Source organism: Ixodes scapularis, unplaced genomic scaffold (genome assembly GCF_016920785.2).
Source record: "Ixodes scapularis isolate PalLabHiFi unplaced genomic scaffold, ASM1692078v2 PGA_scaffold6__148_contigs__length_123643588, whole genome shotgun sequence".
In the NCBI taxonomy this organism is placed as follows: Eukaryota; Metazoa; Arthropoda; class Arachnida; order Ixodida; family Ixodidae; genus Ixodes; species Ixodes scapularis.
Genome location: NW_024609881.1, coordinates 102,632,046 through 102,649,599, shown reverse-complemented (window position 1 = coordinate 102,649,599; position 17,554 = coordinate 102,632,046). Strand labels below are relative to the sequence as shown.

At 45.2% G+C, this 17,554-nt stretch overlaps 1 protein-coding gene across 1 annotated transcript in view; it reads left to right on the top strand.

Moving 5' to 3' along the window:
• The window catches only part of LOC115309339 (cytochrome P450 3A8-like), a 41,497-nt gene that overhangs the window by 8,443 nt on the left and 15,500 nt on the right, over nucleotides 1-17,554 (top strand). The window contains exons 3-7 of the mRNA XM_040221237.2: nucleotides 1,407-1,644; nucleotides 5,620-5,750; nucleotides 8,780-8,882; nucleotides 10,481-10,550; nucleotides 10,920-11,028. Of these exons, the coding sequence (XP_040077171.2) occupies nucleotides 1,407-1,644; nucleotides 5,620-5,750; nucleotides 8,780-8,882; nucleotides 10,481-10,550; nucleotides 10,920-11,028 (651 nt within the window). The remainder of the gene's footprint in view (nucleotides 1-1,406; nucleotides 1,645-5,619; nucleotides 5,751-8,779; nucleotides 8,883-10,480; nucleotides 10,551-10,919; nucleotides 11,029-17,554) is intronic.

Sequence of the window (17,554 nt, the reverse complement as noted above, 5' to 3'; positions counted from 1 at the left end):
TCGAGTTTGCTCGCTAGGTACCAGCAATGTTTCAGGCGACTGCAAAGCTTGCTTCGGTTGCTACGTCAGACTCCTTGCTGTAGGCCGTCATCAAGGATTGCCGATTTTGAAGTCGCGATTTGAGCTGGGTCAGTTTGGATTCTCTCAACTCAGATGACGCTGGATAGTCCTGAGAAAAAGTTTTGTGATTGGTCTCATAATGCCGTCCAACATTGCTTGCCTTGTGGCGCGAAACTGCAGCATTACAGATGACGAGGGGCTTACCGCTTTTCTTTGTGAAAGCGAAATAATCCTCCCACCCAGGAAGAAATGTTCGATGTTCATTTTCGTACTTGCGTTTCTTGTTGGTTTCATTGCGGCGACGGCCGCAGGACCTCGTCACAACTGCGCCAAGGGTGGTTAGACATAGGCAACAATTAACTTCTTGTCTCGACAGAGCAGGTAGGATACTGTAGAGGCAGCAGAAAAAATGACGATGCTCCAGACCCTCCTCGCAGGGAATGTTGACAGTTATTTAGCACTGTTTTGTTCCGTGTTCCGCCTTCACTAACCGCTACCTAGTTGTCACAACTGTAAGCCGGTAAAAGTAACAATGAGAATACTCCCGGGCCTTTGTGAAATTGAACATTACATCTGTGACTAGTGGAAGCTATGAATGAGGTCACCTGGGCTTCCGCGACCTCCAACAAGAAACAATATGGAGGGAACATCCGTTATCTAAAGGGGACGAGTATCACCGGCGAGTGACAAAAGGCTCGAGACAAAACACTTTCTTGACTCCAAGCCTAAGTGCATGTATGGTTTGACAGTCCCTGTCGTTAATGCCTTTCCCCCTAAGGTCCGGAAAATTCTCTCGAACAATGAAAGAAGCAGGATCTGAGAAAACATATGAGTGAAAAGCGGTTCAACTGTACGTATGGAGGCACATAGCTGCCAAACATCAAGCTCTCTTTATTCTGAAATCCTTTCGTTCTTTCCTAGAGAAACGCGGAAAGAAGCAAGAAGTGGGGCGGGGGGGTCCTTACGAGAGATCCCCGAACCCCACTTAGATCAGCAAAGAGCCGCACGCGGCTCGCGAGCCGCGGTTTGGCCACCCCTGCTCTAGTGGGACTCGGGCATAGGAGCACAATCTTGAGCAGCTTAAGAAGCTTAGAGCATGGCGAGTCTTAAGCTTCTTATTATCGCTCTGTTGCCAATGAGGTGTCAGCATTATCTAGTAAGAATGCCAAAGAACAAATCACAACACAAGAAGAGTTAACATGGTAGGCCAAACTCTGCGTTTCTCCTGCTCTCAGTGAGCATAGAAGAACAATGCGATTCAAGAATATAAGGGTAAATACCATGATGATATACAATGAAAAAGTAAAAATAAACGATTGATTGTCTTTTCGCTTTCGTTTGCTCAGATGCTGGATCACATCGCTGAAGTTAGCGACGTGTTCATGGACGTACTCGGCAAGAGAGCCGACCAGGGAAAAGAGATAAACCTGCTGGAGACAATGCAGGCTCTCACGATGGACTACATTGGTCGGGCGGCGTTCGGAATCGACACCAGCTTTCAGAAGGACTTGGACAACCCGTTTCTTGTTACGGCCAAGCGAACGCTCAGGGAAATTATGACCGGACCTTTTCACGTGTTGGCACGTAAGCTCGCCTTTTTTACCTTTCTTTCACGATTGAACTTGAACGCTCCGGCCACTTTATTGCCATTTGTCTTGATGTGTTTAACCACCTACGCTTCAACAGCTCTAGTTTGGCAACCGTCACCTAGATATGATTGGAGATTGTTTGTACCTCGTCCGTTTTGTTCCCCATCTCCAGGGAATATCATCGTTATTCATGTCCAGATGTTTTCACCTTTGCATTAATCCCATTATCATTATAAATAAAAACACGTTTTGTTTCGATGCCAATCTGACAACCGTGGGCGTGCCTTGGATATCGACTGGGCTATGGTGTAGCTATGGCCAAGCCGATTGCCAGTACTACACTCTATGAAAAAAGGGAGCGCGACTTAGTCCCTCCGGGGATCAAATGCGCTGCCACCACCGTTAGTCGCCATTGGGACTAACGGGGAGGGGCGAAACTTTTGCGTCCCTCCCGTTAGTCCCTCAAAGTTGAACCCTTAGGACTAACTTTTGCACCCCTGCACCTAGGCCACTGGGACTAAATGTTGCTCCCCTAGCATATTTATTACTATATTCCGCCATTACAGACCCAGGTGGCGCTAGTTAATGTCAAATTCAAAATTGTAAAATATATGTCATCGCTGGGGTAGATCATTTCCACGCTCATTACATTCTCTTATGAAAAACACTTATTTCACATATGCACACGTATGATATATTTTTACATAGAGGAGGAATTAGTTTCACATATGCACACGTATGATATATTTTTACATAGAGGAGGAATTAGAACGCATATGACAGGCGCACAACACACACGCGGCGACACACCAATTCAATCGCTACCCCCAAAGGCTGCCCATGCGCCTTTTATACTGATTATTTGAAAGGAGTTGTTTGGTTAGTGACCATGTCAACCGTGAATGATCTTGCAAACATGCCGCTGCGTTCGAACCAATATTGTTCGCCAATATTGTTGTTAAAGTTTCCAAGGAGTGTATCTCTTGCCAAGAAGTAACGATACACTCAGTAATTATTTGTGACAGTATATAAAACAGCGTCCTTATAGGCTCCAAGCAGTCATGTTCTCGCTTCCAGGCATAGACTTCCCCACTTTGCCCATGCGCGTCTCAACGGCAACTCCTGCGAAAAAAAAACAAACAAAAAACAACAATACATATTTTAAAAAATACAAAACGAAAAGAAAAGTTTTTTTTTGTTTTTGGGGATGTTTTTACCACGTGCTATACGTGGCTATTTTTATCCCCTTTAAGTCAAAAATAAAATATAAACGCTTTCAAAGCACGTTCCAAAGAATGCAAAGGGGAAGGATGCCAGGACAACGATCAAAAGCCTCATGGCCAGTGCATCAACAATGGCGGCGCTCGAGTCAGCGCTTGCTTCCACGACGTGCTGAAACAGAGGCTGCGATCGTTATATAGTTAGCTTCAACCCCTAAACATGAGCCCTCCTACAACGCTTGACGCTACGATTGGCTGTGGATACCTCCCCCTGCGTTCCGAGACAGTAAGTGCGTCGCTGACGCTGGTCAGTGGAGATGCAGCAGAACGTCTAAGCAGTATTAGTGCACACGTAGAGAGAAGAGAGACGATACAGGGAAAGAGCCGCCATCTTGTCCGCGCATTTGGACTAATGCACCCTGTCTTAGGAGGACCAATGGCTGCTTTTGATTCCGCGCGCCTCTCGGTTACTCCCGGTCGAGTGCAGTTAGTCCTCAGCATTTGCGCAAGGCACCTAGCTCGAACCAGATGGTCTCTTCGGGGACAAAAGGGGAGTTCAGAGGACCAAATGCTGTCGTTAGTCCTTTGAGACCATCTCCTTTCTTAGAGTGCACACTGGAGAGCAACCTGCAGCAGAACAGGCGTCCGCCACTTCCACCATCGCCACTATGGCGCCGCCAGGATCGCGGCCGGTGACAGCGTGGCACTTGTATGACGTCATCAGGGGGAAATCGAGGGACAACTTTTTTGGGCGCGGTAAACAGACCAGTCGAAGACGCGTTCCAGGCAGTTCACGAAAGCTTTGGCAGCCAGAAGTAGATACGTCGTGACGACGGCGACCTTCGCGTTCGCTCGTGCTTTTTGCAGGAACTTCTACGATCAACCACCAGGATCGCGACATCCGACAGCGTGACACTCGGGCTTTTGTGACGTCATTTCTTGCCACTTGGGGACCACTGTCGACGCATGGGCGGAATAGAATGCTAATAAACACACCAGCGAGAGACGCGTTGCAGCCAACGTTCTAGTACACTATAGCTTGGCTATCGCACGATCTACACATTACTGAGCCAGATGGCGGCGTCCGGGGTTCGTACTTGCGAACAGTGATAGACACGGAACATTTCTATATACCAATCTTGCTTGTCTATCGCTCTTTGCTAGTGCGGACTCTGGGTGCCGCCATCTTGCTGTAGGCGTGTGCAGAAGACTACGTTGCGACAAATCGCGGCGCTATTTGGCTCAACGAAGTAGCCGACGAACGCCATTTTGCGCTGGCGCGCGTTACGTTCGTGGACATTGGAGTATAAACAGGCCTTAAGGTCAACTGCGTTTTGAGTTCTGGTGAAATGAAGTATAGGCACATCGGAATTAGTGGCTTTAAATCGCAATGCTTAAAATAAATGTTTAAAAACATCACACGTGATTAGTGAAACCCTATACTTTTTAAAAATGTTTTCTGTGTGTCTTAGAATGCCGAATTGAATGAAATGTGATTCCCCTGAAACAACACAGGAACTATCCTAAGGTGAAGTTCAAAAGAAAACTTTTGAATGGAGGCCAACACTTTTCGTCTTTGTAAAAAAAAAAAAAAAGAAAAAAAAACAGAAAAAAAAACGTTGAGATAAGCGGTAAACCGTTCTTCACAGTCGTTATTGATAAAGGGGTCATGAAACGATATCGGGTTGGAATGTTCATGACGTTATATAAGCGTACTGGTTCCAGTCTCGCGCAAGTATACTCGCACGGACCGCCATTTATTCAGAAGCGTCCTGGTCGCGGTGAAATAGCGAGGTTAAAATGGGACTTTTTCTTTCAGTTTTGCCTTCGAAAACCTTAATGACGTAATTGTGGGATTGAATCCAACCGCCTGACGACAGTCGAACGCGGCTCATGGGCTGGACACGAGAACTGCGTGAGCAATCAACTTCGGCGCATAGCAACCAATGCCTCGCTAGACACTCGGGTACTGGCTCGTGTGCAACCACTAAGGTGATAAAAATTGCCGAACTCTAACAATGCCTGGAGCTCAGCACGCGTTTTCTACTTTGCCAACCCCAGCGCGTGGTTCTGATTAACGTTGGTGGCATAGCGAAGGCACCAGGCCACGTGGCCGCTTGTTCTGGCTCCGAGTTCAGATTAACGATGCTCATATTTCTCGAATTTGTTTGCCAACTGCCATTGTTTAGAAAAAAAACAAAAAAAAACTAAGGAAAATTTCTTGGTTATTGACGTTAGGAGTGACTCTGAGTAGTATTTAGCGGAAGTAAAAAAATCGTTTCATGGCCCCTTTAATATGTGATGATATTAGCGTATATTTATAATGTGACTGCTGTTAGCTGGGATAGCTGGTGATTCATGCATTTGAAAGATGCCGGCTGGACGCAGGGAGATACACGAAGAGAGAAGAAAAGAGAGAGAGAAAGAAAGAGAGAGAAACACAGAGAGAGAAAATGACAAACACACTGATGTAAAAGCCACCATTTACTGATGCGAGTTCAGAGATACGAAACCCCCTCGTTGTCGGCTCTCTTGTCATTATTTGTGCACAGGCATTTGCCCTTTTTTCTCTCCTTCTCTCCGCGTATCTTCCCACGTTCAGTTGTCATCTTTCAGAAGCACATGTATATTTTAGCGTCTCGAGAAGAGATCTGATGGAAGGGGACTGCATACCGCAGTCATAATTGCGCTTTGTCATTTGAAAGGAGAAGTTTTATCTTGACCTTTGTGACTTGCCTTCAATATTCCAGAAAGTACAACATCACTCGGCGTACTGGCTGCTCCGATCTTTTGTTTGAACCGGATATTTGGGACCTTTTCGTTCCTCAGTTCAGCCGAAGAAACGACAAAAATTATAGAGCTTCGCAGGAAAAATCCAGAGGTTGGTTCGCCTGCTTAATATTATAATATATTGTCTACGAATATCGCGAAGATGATCATCTTCGTGACAAATTTTGTGAAAGCTGTACAGACCTCCATGGCGTTGCGTTTCTAGAAGCTGAACCGAGCTATGCCTACATTCGTTTTTTTTTTTTGTGATTTTGCATGAAATAGAAAGTAAAAACACACACAGGCGCACACACACACACGCACACGCACACACGCACACACGCACACACGCACACACACACACACACAGAGACACACATAAATTAAACCTGTTTTGATCTTAAAATTACCCGAAAAGCAGAGTTTGTGTCGTGGGCGCATTATGCGTGGGTTATGATTTGTCGTGCTTGGATACGGGGAGCTTCGGATCGTTTCCGACGCGTTGTACGCACGACACACTCATGTGCTGCCCAGGATGATTAGAGTGATTATTAAGGAGCGAGCTAGCTGCACACGCCTACGGTCGCCTGCTACCATGAGATACCGCGATTCATGGTTAGTCCATCTGCCTGCGCTCCCATTCGCCCCTTCCTCGTGGCACCAAGCAAAGGAGTTGGCCCACGTCCCGCTACGCCACTCGGCATGTTTAAAATGATAGAAGGTGGAATAGGCTGCTTCTGAGACGAGTTTTCACAAATTTTCAATCTAGGGCACTATAGATAGATGTGAAGGCTGTGCTTGATGGTAGGTGTTTTCATTTCCCCGTTTCTTTATAGCGCATTTTTATATTCAAATTACGCTGATATATATATATATATATATACATAGAACTTCACTATTATCCCCAGCCACTCGCATATTTCCTCGCATTGATAACGTCTGTAAAGTTCGTCCAATTTTCGCCTCGTCAGTTTCGTTTCTTAACTCCACCTTACCATTTACAATAAGGGACTGGAATAGCCTGCCTAAGAGTATCGTGACCCAGACAGATTATAATACATTCATATCCCAACTGACCATCCATCTGCATTTGCACTAATAGCAATGTCAACTCGTGTTTACAGAAATGTTTTATTTGGGTGTTTGTCTGTTTCATCAGCTGTTTTTCCCTAAAAATGTTTTATGTGTTTTTTTTTCATGTTTTTGCTGCTTATATAACAATGTTTTCCAGCATGTAACCCATTTTTTTGTTTGTTCATTTATATAATGTTTCTTCAGCAGTTACTCCCACCTTGTGTAATGCCAGCAATGACCTTCAAGGTTAAATAAATGATGATGATAATGATGATGATGATATATTTAAGACAAAGATGCGTACTGTCGGAGTTACTAATTCGAAGTTTATTACGACGTTTCGAGCGGGGATTACTCTTTATCAGGTAGCGAGTGTACAGCCCGCGAATGTTTATATACCTTTACATTCGCGGGCTGTACACTCGCTACCTGATGAAGAGCGGTCCCCGCTCGAAATGTCGGTATAAACTTCGAATTAGTAACTCCGACAGTACGCATCTTTGACTTATTAACTTTTTCCCGTCCATTGTTTTTATATTTACCTTACTTCACCTATATATATATATATATATATATATATATATATATATATATATATATATATATATATATACATATATGGTGTTTCACGAAAAGTGGGCAAATTCGATATTTCGAAAACTACGCGTCGCAACAAAAAATTGCTTATGTCGTTTTGGTCCTGGGGCAGGGGCCTAGTTAGGAAAATTAGTAAAGTTTGGGATAATTCAGTTGTTAATTATTCTTGCGTAATTAGCCTTTTTTTAATATTGTGTTTAAGGGCATGGTTGCAATTAGATAATTGCTCAGCGTCATCGCAAAAACACTAAATCAACAAATTACAGAATGACAGAAAGCACGCGCAGCATTTTACGACTTTCTGAAGAAGCGCACAAATTCGACGGGTTTTTAGGTTTCGGTTTGCAATCGGAGCGCTTCTCGGCCCCGACGACACCGCGCCCCGTGGAGAATAATGAAACCAGCCTCTCCTGCGTTGGGCGAGGACAGCTCAGCAGAGGTTGGTTGCACTATTTCTCTAAGGGGCGCGGTGCCGTCGGGGCAGAGAAGCGCTCCGATGGCAAACGGGAACTTAAAAACCCGTCGAATTTGTGCGGTTTTTCGCAAAGCCGTAAAATGCTGCGCGTGCTTTCTATCGTGCTGCGATTTGTTGATTTAGCGTTTTTTGATGACGCTGAGCACTTTTCTGATTGAAACCATGCTCTTAAACACAATACTAAAAAAATAATACCGCAAGAATGATTAACAATTTAATTATCCCTAATTTTGATAGCTTTCCTAAATGGGCCCCTGGTCCAGTGCTAAAATGACTCAAGCCTTTTTTTGTTGCAACGAGTACTTTTCGCAATATCGAATTTGTCCACTTCTCGTGAAACACCCTGAATATATCAGCGATGTTTTTATGAATGCTCGTTAACCCTTCTCTCCTGCGAAAATGCCCCACGACAATGCAAGCTTTTTTGTCAAAAAATGTATTGAGGTAAAATTATAATAATGCTTAAAAATGATTAAAAATAATAATTATGACCAAGAATTCCTTCTATATCATTCGTGTGCATACCAAGTACCTGCTAATGTCTGCTATGCTTTACGTTACCTTGGCTCCGGCTACGTTTGTTTTCTCTTTATCTAATTGCACGTATGAGGACTTCTTTTGAGGATGTTGGCCACTTGATTCCACGTTAATCTATTAGGTTTATTGTTTTTGTAGCCATGAGGCTACAATTTGCAATAGATGAACGCTCTTGTCAAGCCTTCATTCGATTTCGACGTCTTGGCTCCATTTGATCATGTGGTTTTTCTAAAGGATGATGAAATATATTGATATGCTAAAATAATAATATTAAAAAGACAGCAACAAAAAGAAGTTGTATGTAAGTTAATTTTATGTTATAATTACTATTGTTTTATTATATGTGTCACGCAGGGATATTCTGGAGACCGAGAATGACAAAACGTATGCTTAATTGATGATAAATTGAAGGGGTTGTTTGTCTTAATATAATCAATTTTCTCCACAATACCTTGTAGCTACGAAGGAACGACATTCTCCAGAATCTCATCGATGCTGAATATGAGGAGCAGGAGACAACGGAGACATCCTCGGCTAAAACTAGAAACGGCAGCGTAAAAGGTACACGGGCGAGGTTCATTTGTTTTATTACACCATTAAGGCCCGTTTAGGCATGCACGTTTCACTGTGCCAAGTGTGCCGAGTGAGCTGCGATTTCTTGTAACCGCTGACACACTGGCGCAATCCATTTGAAAGACCTGGAACTCTTCCAACCTGTGCAAAACCAGACTGAATGTTTTGCAACATTTGCGAGATTAAATGTTCGCACCCTTTATAAAAAATAGTTTCTGATAACATTCTCGGATCTACTTCAACACCACAAAAATAATGCGTGAAAATTAAAAAAAAATATATGGACGTACTTTGAGAGTGTTCAGTATGCAGTATTCAGCAGTTGAACCAAAACTATATTCTAACAGGGCTCTCGCTCCATAAGGATCCTCAAAGGCGCGTATTCAAAGAGTTTAAGACGTAGCAAGGTCATTAGAATGACACGGTTAATACTCAAAGAGAAATAAAGCAAAAAAATGCTACTAAAACGAAAATACAACGGCTATCGACAATAGTCTCACAAGACCACCATTCCAAGTGCCACTTCGATGTTTGATAAGCGCCAGATTGTCTTGGCTTGACTCGCTCGGTTCACAGTCAGTCAGTTAGTCAGTCGGTTAAACCAAAACCCATTCAAAACAGGACGGGTGCTACTGGGAGTGCCTCAGCTATCGCCATAAAAATGAAATAAAATGTTCACTTCTGGTCTTTTTGTAGGCACTGCAGTTCAGAGCGTCGCTTTTAAGGATTTAGCACAATCGGAGGTGCCGCAAGGTTTTTCCCACACCACGAGGCAGCTTATATGGCTTCCGTCAGCTGACGGTCCTTCTATCTGTCGCCTGCGTCGCTGGCGTCGCCGGGGCCTGTTCCAATCTGCTCTGTGGGGAGGCCTGCCTGGTGCGTTCAGGGCGGCTGATATAAAACGTGCTCGATGGCCTCCTCGCCTTGGCCGCACAAACGACAGGCCGGGTCGTGCCCGAAAAGTTTGTGCCTCCGCCTCTGGGTGAGGGGGGGGGGAGTCCTTTGGTGCTTGGAAAAGAAGCGCAGGGGCCTTGTCACAATGGTACTGTCGGTATGGTGCGGGTTCGCCGTTGTTTACTCTGTAGAGTTGGAGGCCCTGCTTCTTTTGTGCCGATCTCTGTCATTGTTCTATACCGGTCCCTCTCACCTCTGATCATATTACTTTTGCCCACTCTCTTTCCATCGCCGCCTGCTGTCTTCCTGTGGTGCCGCCACTAAATTTGGGAACTGTAGCCATAATTGTTCTTATCCAGTCTTGTTTTTTCCGCCTTTAGCCGAACGTGGTAGAGCATCCTGAGAGCGTAGCCCTCGTGCGTGAGAAGTTTGAGCTTTGAGGTGACCTTTCTGATTTGGTGCGTGGGCCAGGCAATAGATGGCGCCTCTGCGCCTGTGCGTTAAGCTTTTACAAGCTAAGCCAACGCATTAGCTCACACCAGGCGCAATTTTAAGAACCGGCGTTAAGCGGGCATCCATTTTTTTTTGCGGGGCAATTGTTTTCGGTCGTAATTACATGCAACATATAAAACTAGATAACAACGAAAAAAGAACCGAAGCTAAAGTTGCTTTACATTTCCTCAATTTAATAGGTCTGTATAGAGGCAGGACATTATCATCTGAAGAAGTAATCCAGAGCAGCACAGTCCTGTTCGTGGCAGGGTGAGTTTGCGTTCCTTTAGTTCATTTAATTTAATTTATTTTGATTAACGCGCCTTATTTTAGTCATCGTGGTCGATGATAAAGAGCAAGTTTTTAATAAGAAGAATGCGTTAATTTTTTTATTAGAAGCAAATGAAATATTTTGTTATGATTATCCGAAGTATCGTGACGATTACTGCCCCCCCCCTCCCCCTTTCCCCATCTTTATCTTGTTCCCCTGGCCGCAAAACACACTTCCAGAGATAGCAATAATGTGGCGTCCAGGTTTATTATTATTTTTTATCTGAACTTAAAAAAGCACCAATAAAAACCTTTCGCACATGTAAACGTTTGAAATGTTTGTGTTTATTTCCGTTTTTTCACTCACAGTTTTGAAACAACAGCAGCGGCGTTGTCTTATCTTACGTTCGCTCTCGGCAAGCACCAGGACGTCCAAGATAAGGTTCGACAGGAAGTACAAGCGGTTCTCAACAACCATGTACGTTTTATTTCCTTACGAATGATCTATTGATATATCTTTTGTCTGTGTTCTGAAACTCTGCTTGTTTTGGAATGCGTGTCTCGCGAAGCCAACGCGAAGAGCAAGTCGTCTGCTTCTTGAGAAGGCGCTGTGGTGACGTCACCACGACGCCGAGCTCTGATTGGCTTTGATTTAAAGGATAGCTTGAGGTCTACCCACTATTTTGTTTTTGTATTTAGCCAGTAAGTGTTCAATGTTCTGAAATAATGTAAACCCCTGTGCAAGAAGCAGACGAACTTGCGCTCTACATTAAGGTCTGCGAAATGGCAGCCTCGACCATGGGGTGAGGCCATCGTTCCTGGGACGCTTCTGCCACTGGTGTGTTTACTGCGTCAAAAATACATTTATTTTTATTTCCGCATGATTGCGTCATAAAAGTGACATGCTGTAGACGGTGACGACCTCGGCGGCCTCACATCAGCGGTAGTGGATGTGGCAGACACCTGTTTTGTTGCGGGTAGCTCTCCAGTCTGACAGTCCACCCAATCTTCATCCTGTATACTCACAAAGCCCGGCAGTTCGACGACGGAGCCATAGAGTGCCCGGTTTCAGATTTGGAGCGCGTGGATCTGGTAGCTCAGTGGATTAAATAGCCATTTCTCGGAGAAACCTGGATGTCAGCGCACAGCTTTTGCAGCGGCGACGTCACGAAACACACTTGTTCGCTCGGGAGAAAGGTGTTTCGGCGTCTCGCCGCAGCGGGGCGCCAGTCACGTGGCTCTCTTCTCATCCGTTGTCTGCCGCTCCACCTTTCCATTTCGGCGGCCGCTTCTCGTGGCAATCTGCCAGGCTTTGTCAGTATATAGGAGGCTATGCCAGCATTTCTACCACGAACGTCATGATTGCGACATCCGACTGCATGAGAGTCCGGCCTTTATAACGTCATTTGTTCCCACTTCGAAACCACTTTTGATTCCTACGGGCTGAATGGGACGCTAAACACACAGGTCGGAGACTCGTTTCAGGCACCGTCATTAGGCGGAGACAAAAAGAGTGTCCGGTCTTCTTTTCGCTTCCGGAGTAACCGCCTAGCAGTTTGGGATACGACCCCAGTCAAAACAATGTTTGTGCTTTTTTTTTCTGGCACTTTTCGTAGTTTTGATTACGCCTTTAATACTATAAATTTTCAGTAATTAATTTAAAAAAAACTCACGAGGGCAGTTTTTATAATTATTTAGGGCAAAGTAAATTGACAAAGGTTCGCTGCTGCAACATGGATTGGTTATATTTATTTATTAAGGCACCCCTGCATTGACTGAAAGGCGTTATGGCAGCATAGTTATTAAATTACGCTTGAAGTTTTTTGTTGTAAAAAATTGCACGGGCACAGTAATTCACAAACACTATATTTAACACTACTAACAGAAATGAGACGTTCAGAATTTGCTGTAATGCGAAATTAGAGCGCAGCTCTTGAGGAGGAAGGAGGAGGGGACGGTACGGACGGGAGAGCAAATACTTTACGAGGGGGAATACAGGACACTCCCCGCGAATACAATGGCCTCGGAGACGACAGGTTTTGCGCGCTTTGAATGGGTGGATGTGTCATGGCTTTGCGGATTTCCCCTTTAGGATCGGAGGGTGAGTAGCGCCGTCTCTCGGTGCGGGATATTTTACTACCGGTCGAACACGGCCTCCGGAGTCCGAGATCCGGAAGCGCGCCTTCGCGCGCGCGCTTCGGGATCTCGGAGGCCGAACTTCTTTCAGTGTGTGCACGCTCTTCGGTCGCAGCGCGGCGTAGGTTGTCTGTTGAATTTAAAAACCACCGGACATTTCATTAGTCACTCATTTAAAGGTCGCGTATACGTAGAATGAGCTCCATGTCTACGTTGTGTTATATAAACCGCATGCATGTAGCTCCATCAGCGGGTACCGAAATTTGTATGGGCGGTATTGAAAGGTGTTCTAATAAATGTGGTTAGTCGTAATCGCACTTCAAAGCTGTACAGAGCAACTTATACTAAGGAACTATGTCGAGACGAGGCGCACGTTTAACAGTCACAGCAATGTATTGTCATATACTTCACAGCAAAATATTTGCTACTATGATTATCGCTAAGGCGCCCGAGGTGGCACTTTGAGTAAACGACCCTATTTTCGCGAGCTCGGTATGTCGGGAATTTTCCAAAGTGCTGATTTCGGTAATGTCCGGCTGGCGCAAAATTCTGATATCAGGAGCGGGGTTCTGTGTATTAGATATGAGACGATTTAATCGAGTGATCAATTTCTCGCTATCTTCAAAGTGCGAATAGATGGTGCTTTGCAGCAGCCCAAGGCAACAAAAAAAAATATTCAGAAAGTTGGGAATATTTTTTTATTACTTCGTGGATAGTCATCATTATTCGTAATAGACCATGCTGGCCTTGAACAAAGTTGGTTTGGATTATTTTAGTATTTCTACAATGATAATTGAAGGCGCGAACTCAGATTCCACTCATAAATTTCATTCGACAATTTTTTTGTTGAGAAACAATATTTATTGCACATTGAACAAATATGTACAGCTTTGCATTCAACAAACACAGATCTCTGTTTACACAGACTACAAGGCTTTGTACAAATATATACATCTCAGCATTCAACAAACACGGACCATATATATGTTTTACACACACAATTTGGATGAGGTAGGTCAGCATGAGTAACTCGAAGCTGAAGTTGTTTACTTATGTGATTTGATCTGGAGGGAACCGAAAGAATGACAGGTTTATGCCCTGCAAGGTCCGGTTTTCGCAGTGGAGAACGGAGCACACTGTCCCTCCTGCCATTTACACGGATAGTTTACAGCGGCGAACGCGTCATACTTGGTGCACTACAAAAGGACACTGTAGCGTGTCATCCGTAGAGAAGGACGCTGGCATCAACATGCGGTGACAGGTCGCGCAACGGTAGCCACTGATAGTCGTTGCGCCCGGCTTATCAACACGCCTAGCCCGGCGACCGCGTGTTCGCCCGCCCGTGTTTGGCATCGTCGGTGACGCATATCGGTCATGTGTTCTGGCGGAAGGAAAAAATGGGAGAGGAGGGGAGAGAAAATAGGGAGGGGACGCACCCAAATCATCCCGCGTTACCAGGGGAGGAATCGGCGCGGCCATCGCTCCGTCTAATGCAAATGAGCGGAGTGTCCTGTATTCCCCCTAGTAAAGTATTTGGGGAGAGTGTGTCCTTCCCCTCTCCTCCTCTTCCGCTCCCATTTAGTGGGGAAACTTCGCAAAATTTCCCCGTTAAATTTAGTGGGAAACTTTCCCGCTAAATTTAGCGGGAAACTTTTCTCACTAAATTTATCGTGAAAAGTTTCCTATTCGCAACTCCAGCAAAACGGACGCCACCAAGCGGGAAAACCGGGAACCAGCCGGTCCAGGTCGCTCCGCGCCCCTCCGCGTCTCTGGTGGCTTTCGCGGAGACGTGTAGTCGGCGCGGTGGCGAACAATTAATGTAATTTGACGAAGGTCCGAATATTTCTTAACTTTGCCTGAGTGATCATTAGTGTGGTGAGGCCTCAGTAAATTGTTTCCTTCCATCACGTGTTTGAAAGCCCGTTTACTCCACAACACACGGTCGCGTGCTTTCGATTTCTTGGATGGGGAGGAATCACGGAAAAACGTTTTGATTTCTTGTCTGTCTCGAATCACATTCAAAGTGACGACTACTTGGTAGCTGATAAGTGGCTTCTTTATAAGGATGTAGAACAGTGAACTGAGGATGACAAACGAGGCATTGCACTGGAGGAAACATCAATGTTGCAGTCAAGTGAATGGGAAGGTTCGATAGCTGCTTTTCTTGAGTTTGGTTGTGTTCGGTTAGCTTCAAGATTGAGCCACTCACGCCGGTCGGGGCGTTGGCTATTCATCTTGGCTGCTTTTTGCCGAAAAAGCCTCTGGACCATACTGAAGGTGTTTGGCTAATTTCGCAGTTACTTGATTCAGGAAAGCCTGCTCGCTGCAAATGATGAATGAGGGAAATTATCTGTTTTCAAAAGGTGGGGGACGAGTCTCGCGACGTAAGATGCTGTCACGGCATTTTGACCTATCGCGCCTCCAATATTTATATTACGAGGATGTCGAAGCCAGCAGCATTATACGTCTACATTGGTCAGGTTGACCGGCCAAAAAAAATACTAATTTTTTTCCGTTCAGGATTCGAAGCAAAGTTCAATGCAGAGAGGTTCTGCGTGAATGTTCGATGAAGACTCTCTTCAGTTTGTCTCCGTGCTGCCAGCTATAGAACCATTTGGCTAAGTTTAAGTAGTATCTCTCTGCCTCTCAAATATACTTTTATTCAGCAGCTCACCTAATAGCTAGTCAACTAAGCTCATATTTCAACCCGAAGATATACTAATATCACCTTAGGGGGACATACTACGTAATGTAATACATAACCCGCTCGTCAAAATGACTTCTCGCTAAAATCTGGATTCAAATACGAGTATCAGCTGCTTAGTGGGGCGCCAGCGGGTTAACATGGTCCTTGACTCAAGAAGCGCTTGCTTAATTTTCGTAATTTTCCTGCAGCCTGTGTTGTTGACCGAGCAGACGACTGGAGCTGTTTCTTAAACGCGGATACGCACAAAGGTTCGATTTCGCGGACAGATAAGTCGCATGGTAGAGGCATGCGAGTTAGTTGAAAAGTTACTTTCTGTGGAACGATTCTGTAGTCATTGCCGCTTTCCTTAGATGATCAAAACTGATTAGTATATTACCGCCTCTCCGGAGCCCATAGTTTCGGTTTTGAACGAAATCTCCGAAACGAAAGTTTGACATGAAAAGAACAAAAAACACCGGCAAAACAAAACTATGCTTTGCAAGTTTATCTGGGCCGGCTACACTTAACCGTCTCAGTTCAGACACCTATAAAATTGGGCATTAAACAAAATAAAATCTGTTAAATTGAACGCGCCACCTGTTCAGGCGGCCCGGCCGAGCCGACGCGACCTGGACTCAGCCGCCATGTTTGTTTGGTGGTGGCGCCCCCTACAGGTCGCTGGAGTCGCGAATAAATTTAGGGGAGAAATTTTACGAAACTTTTCCCGCCAAAAATTAGCGGCGAAATTTTTCCATAATGCAGCGCGCGGTTACGCCCGGTTGCATTATTCACGTAATGCAACGCGAGCGGTTACGCCGAAGCCAACGGTGACCTAGACGCCGATGGCGACGGCGACGCCGCTGAACCCGGAAACGGGCGCCTAAGAGCTTCGCGCTAAAACAAAACAACATGGTACTCCATAGCACCAGAAAGCTATTTGATATTCTTGTTCATATTACAGACAATAAATAAAAAATGAATTGTATATTAATGAAGCGATATTACTGGGTTGTTGATTTTCTTCTTCAAGTGTCCGAATGAGAACGTACTATCGGGGAAAAATGAAATGCGAACAGAGGAGCGCGAGGGCGCGCGGTGCAGGCTGCGCCGCCTGGAAGTGAGCCTAGGGGCGAGGGTGCGTGGCCTACTTCGATGTGTTCACGCCCCTCCCTCTGCGCTCCTCAAGCTTCGGCGGTGCGCCTCTCAGTGCGCTGAAAGCTGTCACCGCTATCTTTGCCTGCTCGGCGAGTGCGGCGAGCTTCTTTGCACCGCACGCGCTGAGCCAGCAAAGATAGCTGTGATAGCTTTCAGCGCACCAAGAGGCGCACTGCTGAAGCTTGGGGAGCGCAGAGGGAGGGGCGTGAACACGTCGGAGTAGGCCATACACCCTCGCTCCTAGGCTCACTTCCAGGCGGCGCAGCCTGTACCGCGAGCCACGCGTTCCTATGTTCGCATTTCATTTTTCCTCGATAGTACCTAAGGGAGTCAATTGTGCAGTTGCGATCTTTCTATCTTTGTAAGCGCAGTTTGACCCTTAGAAAATATGTCGGATGAATAAAGGTGCTCTCGCACAAATGTAGCCAATATACGCGCAGATGCTATAATATAATTTACAAGCATAGAGCAAGCTAAATTGAAACTGTTTTTTATTGTCATTGTACTCTAACCACATACAGATTTGAGCCAGATGATTCGTTTTGAAGTTTATCAATATTACCCTCAAGCAGATATTGTTTGATAACATTACAATCTTGCTAATTTACACGTGCATATATTCGATATGATACGATGCGATGTTTCTTTTTAACCACAATTACATGCGGTGAATAGGGGCCGAAATGCAGCTTGATTAAGCTCCGCCCCCCCCCCCCTCTCTCCCCCCTCCCCCCCCCCCCCCCCTCGCTTGTCCCTTCAGATTTAGTAGCTACGACGGAGAAATGCAGGCATCAAGATAAAAGAACAAAGCGAAACACATTATCAATGAAAGAAGTCACATGAACATTTTGAATATGCAGATGTCTGAAAGTTCGGTGATGTCTACATTGCCAGTGAAATTGTCGTTTAATGAGCATAATTAGTCCTACATTCAGTAAATGACCAACGCTGGTAATGTAAACATTCGGCAGCCCTCGGCCTGCTTGGGAATAGACATTAAGCGAAAAATAGGGACTCTAACCAAAAG